Genomic DNA, 6,154 nt, shown 5'->3' on the forward strand with positions numbered 1-6,154 from the left:
TCTACCCATTATCCGCAAGATGAAGTTTGTAGATGAAAGGACCAACTACTGGAGGATCTGGTTCTTTCTTCTTTTTCTTACCTAAAAAAAAAAATTGGTTGTGTATCAGAAAACACAGGTGTAATAAGTGTACAGCTTGTGTCCTTACGCAGTTCTCTTCCAATTCGAACTTTAATGTGCTTAATTAAAGATTTTTTACTTAATTTTTACATTGTATTGTCTGTAGGGTGTAAGGGTCAGGACTTTTATCTAAAACATTCTTTCTTTCTTTCTTTTTTATCAATAAGCGTGTTTTAACAACTGTTGTTTTACCGTTACTACTCTCTTTCCTTTTATAAACTCCCCGTTCTTCGCTATCGTGACCGAAGAGACGAAATAAATTTCATTCATTCATAACAACTGTTGTTACCTCGCTACTCGCAGATAAAGAAGTTTTTTGCTGTTTACATGTTTTTTTTTACATGGCAACTAGTTATAATTCATACACTACGTTTTTGTACATTAACTAGTTGTGTGTTGCATACGTGTATGTCACAGATAGACTGTGTTGTCGATGGAGTCCGAAATGAAGCGGTACCAAAGAGAGAGGTCACAAAGAGAGAAAGACTCAAATGGGCTTTCCGGATGTTGGGGTAATGGGCTAATCTGGCCTAAATTCCGGGTCCTTGACCAAATCTGGCCTAAATTCCGGGTCCTTGACCAGGACCTCACCCATAAAGAATACAATAAAATAGTTGCATACCGAAATTATAATTAAAATCAAAATATCTTAACCTTTTTTCTTTTTCTTCTTCTTAGGTTTCTCAGCACCATCAGATTTTTCCGCTCCGTCACCACCGGAGGCGCCACTTGCTTCAGTTCCCATTTGTGACGTCATGTTCTTGTCGGTTGCTGAAATATTTTTACGAAAACTTGTTTTATCTTGCATGATAGTTTTCAAGAGAATTATAAATGTCAAGATACTGTCTTTTTTAAAGTAAAACCATTTCCAAGTAAGTGAATCCTAATTAGGAAGTTTAACTTGATAGCAATAATAACTAAACATAAATCATAAATGGCTTGTTTGTCTGCTATGTGTAGCGACCACGCTTATTTCGTCCAATTAAATGTAAATATGTTTTTAACTGTAAGCATGTTTAAACACAATCTTTGTTATCGAAGAGACAAATAAAGTTATTATTATTACTTCCTGGACTAAAAAAATTATCTATACCTTAAAAAAAAAAAAAAGCGTGGGGCCACTTAGATACAATAGGAACTAAACCAATGGAAACTTAACAAATATAAAACCCAAACAACCACCTTGCAGTGCTCCTTCTGCCATCATCAATGCTTTTAATCTTTCCTCTTCAATCCTCCGTGCGTTATCATCTTCCGCTGCCACGGCGATGGCTCTCGTCATGTCCATGACTCCCTGACACTCGAGCCGGTTGCCGTCGAGAAAAAACTCTCGGATCGTGGAGTGGAACGCAACCTCACCGAGAGGAAGTCCACTTCTGTACGTCAGAGCACAGTAGCACAAACTTAAACTCACGATTGTCTGTAAACAAGGAATATTGAATTAAAGTGACTTATTTATCTTATGTGGTAACGAATTTTGGTGCCATGCCACGCAAAGCTAACTAAGTTACATTCACTCATTCATTCCAAAAGCTTATGTGTATTCCAAAAGCTTATGTGGCAATAAGTTGCATTCATTCATGAATACAAAACATGTACGGCATTGGTTTTATTCACTCACTCATTCTGAAAGAATTTTTCACCTTATTATTCTTACACTCACTAAAAATATTCACCTGCAAAGTTATATATGTGGTAACTTGTAAGCAGACACTAGGTCTATGACATATTCTAACAAATTTTAATGCGATGTTACTACACTCATTCATTCTAAAAAATTCTTTCACCTTATTATTTTTACACCCCCCACATAACTTGACGCAGCCTTCGTCCCCAAACTCATTGTAATCAAGATTGACCTCCGTGAGACTACTGAACCGGAACGACCTTGCTAATCGCTCAACCGAATAATACAACAGCGAACAATCCATCAATTCGATTCCCGTAATAGGGTAAATCCCCTTCTCTATCAACAAAGCCTAAGAAAAAAAAGATTGAAAACTATTTAGTAAGTCTCATGATTTAATTTGAATTGTGTTTTTTATTAATGATTTTTAAGTTAAAAAATAGGCCTTTTAAGCATCAATACGTTTTAACTGTTTTATATTAAAAATCAATCGAATACAACATTAAATACATACCAGTACGGAAATCTGCATGTGTCCTTTGGAGAGACACTTAACAGACATTGCTCCAACCCAGTGGGCAGTGATTGCTAAAGGGTTGCTGGGGTAATGGGCCAATCCTGACCTAAATCCCATGACCCATGGTGGCCACGCTGCGGGACCTCACCCATATAGAATAGAAAGGGTTGCAGCGATTAAGATGTCAACCTAATGTGCCAACTCTGGGATAAACTAAATCTTAGGTCCCATGCAATATGAATAAATGAATGAAATTTATTTCGTCTCTTCGGTCACAATAACGAAGAACAAAAGGACATTCATTCAATGCCACGCTTTTGGACCTCACACACAATAAAGGGCCAAGATATAAAGTTTTAAAGCCACTCTACTGCTCACCAGATTAGCAACAGTTTGATGCTCAAGTTCAAAATTCCAAGCCGCCAATTCATAAACGTAGATAAAGTGAGATTTCCGAATGGCGTTAATTACGGGGTCCAACCTAATTTGGGGGGCTGGGGGTTCCCCTGTGTCGTTGTCATCTTCTGCTTCAATTATAAACTGAAAAGTTTCAAAAATTAATTTGTCTGTTTTAAAAAAAATAAAAATTGATTTGTCGTTCAATGTATCCTTACATTTTTGAATGAATGTCCAATATTTTGCATTGTTTTTTTTTAATTAAAAAAATATTTAAAAAATATTATCATATGCAGACAACAAAACAGTAATGTAATAAATTTAAGCTTATGTATATGCATACTACTATTACTAAATGACCTTAAAAACTAAGCCAATTTTTATTTCTGGCGCATGAGAATGTGCTGTAGGACTTCACCCATATATATTAGAAAACAAAAGTTTTATGTTTCCAGCTCCAGTTATGAAATACTGTTAACTCTTATTACAGCATTTCTGCTTTTTGTTGAATAAGTTTTATTTTTACAGGTTTTAAAGGGAGACATAAATTAGATGCAGAATGGAAGAAAATGAAAGGAAATGGTTGGAAGGGTGAAGAGAAATGAACTAATAATGTGAGTCCAAAATCAATGCTATAAATTATCTGTGCACACAAAATGTATGATGTAATGTGTTTGTTGTACATGACTACAGCTCAGAGGGCAAGTTATATGATTAAACACACTTGTCCATGGCTGTGGTAATGTGGTTAGCGCGCCTTCCTCTAACCCAGAGGTAATGAGCTCAAGTCTCAGCGTTGCTACCATCGCGGGCATATTTGTTGTTGGGCAAAACATCTAAGGCAATTCCTCCAAACCAGTGGTCATTTATGGGTTGTCCACATAGTGACTATTGTAGACATAGCAGACGTGTACTAATAAAAGGGGGCTAAGAGACCAGTATATAATCATGGAATAATATTCTATAATGAATTATTCTATTGTATTTTAGAATAATGAGTTATTATTATTTGAACCACTGTACCACACAGTCTTGGTGCAGCGTTCAGAGTTGTGGTCGTAATTAGGCATCATAGCATGGCAACATAAAATAACCATAGCATAGCAACACTAAAAATAACACGCGACTCACCTTTCTTACGTAAAATCGTTCCTCAATGGCCTTTTTCATGATTGCCATCAGCCAAGGGCAGGGGATTGACGAAACTTTGGCACATTGTACTTCGTATACATTCACAAACTTTCGCTGGTGAATGTCGGCGTCTTGCTCCCATTTTATTTTTTTCGGTAACTTCGGACCTTTCTTTTTCTTTCCCATATTTTAAGAATCAAACGCAAAATTAAATTAGGTTTTCAAAAACAAAATATCGTAGAAGGGGAACCACCTACGCCAGCTAAGTCGCCATAACAACAGAGAAATCTCAAATAGTTTAATCTGCGGGGACTGTTAAGTAATTAACGAGGATGAAAGCAGTTTAGTATACTCTGATAAAAGTATATCAAAAAGAAATGTTCAAATTGCTCGCAAAAATAACAACTTATCAAAAAAATCTTTATGAACTTTAAGTTCTCCGTATTGTTTGAACACGGCGGCCAGGTTCGCAAGCGTTTGAAGCTTTATTGAAATATAAACAAAAAGGTTTAAGTAAATTAACTTTCCGACGATATTGGCGACATTTACGTTGACTTTGTTAACATAATACACTTGCTAGTCAGATGGCGAAATGGAAAGAGATGTATTTGCGTTTGCGGTCAGGTTGTTGGGTGGAACACGGGGTTTCCAGAAGTTAAAATGAGCGCAAGTCTGCCTCGCCTTTTCAATTATCGTAAACTACGTAAACTTATTTCTTGGTTGTTGTCTGAATTTTTGAGTAATGATGGGAAATGGTATTTGAAGAATTTTGCGCTTTCGTAAGTGTAATTATATAACCGATTTCGGTAACAATTAACGGGTACTAAAGCACTATGTTAACTTATCTAAACAAACTGCGCCAAACAAACACTTGAGAAATTCGAGCGCCAGACCTGTGACCAACGCCAGCAGTTCCCGTAAGTCAAAAGTACAAACCAACACCAACGCAGAGCATGGCACTTAATGTACATGACTGACGCCACGCCATAGGCTTACTCGTTAAACACTTTCTGGGAATTTTCGCCCATTTCTCTTCCCGTGTAACACAGTAGTTCCAGTCGTGTATTGGCTCAGTAACGAAATAGCTGTGGCAAGGGCCTTTCTCCTTCGATGCCTCCAATGCTTTTACAGCTTCAATAGTCTGGTAATAACAAAAGACAGATCACAAGTCGCGTATTTAGCAGTTTCGATGGTAACGCTAGAAACCAGGCTTTGCTAAAGTTTCACATGTATAGAACTGTAGGGTATAAGGTAAAACACCTTTATCACAAAATAATATACCTGGATCGTGTTTTAAACAATTAACAACGGTCTATGGAAGTCGTGATGATGCGGTTTAGTAATTCTTTAAATGTTCTCTGTTTACTACCAAATGGAGCAAAAAAATATAATGAAAATGTGTCCGGTCTTCCACCACCCTTTTATATCTCTTTTCCTCTGCCCTATCAACTTTGGATACACACCGCGTCACTCTCAACACATATTAATCAGCTCGACGCGCTACTGAAGTTTAAATGCAAACATAATTCTTAAAGTTCAGAAAAAGTTCAACGGCATCGAGTTACCCATAGTCGTATTTACATAAACCAGATAGAAGATTCCACAAATCACATACATTAACTAATTAACGTTTCCTGTAACTTTATTGCCGGCAAAGAAAAACAATATGTAGTACATATGGTACTGGAAAAAATATGGCACTTTCTTGTTCTATTTTCTCGCCCCTTTTGGTAGTAAACCAAGAACATTTTTAAGAATTATAAAACCGTATCCTTACGACTCCAATAAAGACCGTTGTTAATTGTTTAAAACACTGAGGAAATTTTGGATATTATGTGCTAAAGGTGTTCCTCTACTATAAATACAATTTCTGCGCGGTTTCGACTTCATATATCAACGTCCCTGGAAAGAAAATTCCAACATTTTCAGTTTCGAAAGCTCACGAGTATATTTTTAAACCACGTTTTAGGGTATACGTCTATACATCAAAAAAAATGTAAATAATTCCCAAAATTTCCATTTTTCGTTCTGTTATGAAGGAAACGAAAAGCGAAATTAATTTTAATATAGTCAGTTCAAAACCACAGTCGTGGTAAGTTCGTCTGGAAGCGAAATGTTTACGACTGATAAAACTACACGTTGCTTCAGTTAGCTGTTGGCTTAGGTCATTGAAAGAAAAATCTCAAGATTTTTGTGAAGCCTTAAACTCGCTGTAATAGACGTGAAGTTTTAAATATTTTTTTCATATTTAGTAGAATGGGAGAAAATGGGACACCTTCAGCACATAATAACCAAATCAGATCGCTTTTTAAACAGTTAACAATCGGTCTATGCTGGAAGTCGTGAGGATGCAGTTTTATAAT

At 36.3% G+C, this 6,154-nt stretch overlaps 1 protein-coding gene and 1 long non-coding RNA gene across 2 annotated transcripts; one reads left to right on the forward strand and one right to left on the reverse strand.

Annotated features, from left to right (window-relative positions):
- On the reverse strand, nt 1–4,119 carry LOC100179002. The gene is made up of 6 exons (XM_002119920.5): nt 3,792–4,119; nt 2,643–2,804; nt 1,908–2,099; nt 1,303–1,540; nt 775–891; nt 1–81 (listed from the first exon to the last, which is right to left on the reverse strand). Exons 1-6 carry the CDS (start codon nt 3,975–3,977, stop codon nt 2–4), a joined length of 975 nt encoding a protein of 324 aa, XP_002119956.2. The 5' UTR covers nt 3,978–4,119; the 3' UTR covers nt 1.
- Nucleotides 308–2,031, forward strand: LOC113474649. Its single transcript, XR_003396338.1, has 4 exons — nt 308–632; nt 799–992; nt 1,310–1,498; nt 1,945–2,031. It is a non-coding gene; the product is annotated as an uncharacterized LOC113474649 (long non-coding RNA).
- Nucleotides 4,120–6,154: the final 2,035 nt, after the last annotated feature.

This window comes from Ciona intestinalis, chromosome 11 (assembly GCF_000224145.3).
Source record: "Ciona intestinalis chromosome 11, KH, whole genome shotgun sequence".
NCBI lineage: Eukaryota > Metazoa > Chordata > Ascidiacea > Phlebobranchia > Cionidae > Ciona > Ciona intestinalis.

Excerpts from the sequence above, each read along its gene's own strand:
- LOC100179002 (XM_002119920.5), bottom strand. The coding sequence starts at position 3,977 with ATGGGAAAGAAAAAGAAAGGTCCGAAGTTACCGAAAAAAATAAAATGG. Across the intron at positions 2,100-2,642 it reads ATCAAACTGTTGCTAATCTG|GCTTTGTTGATAGAGAAGGG; the intron begins GTGAGCAGTAGA and ends TTTTTTTCTTAG. Across the intron at positions 82-774 it reads GAAGAAGAAAAAGAAAAAAG|GTAAGAAAAAGAAGAAAGAA; the intron begins GTTAAGATATTT and ends TTTTTTTTTTAG.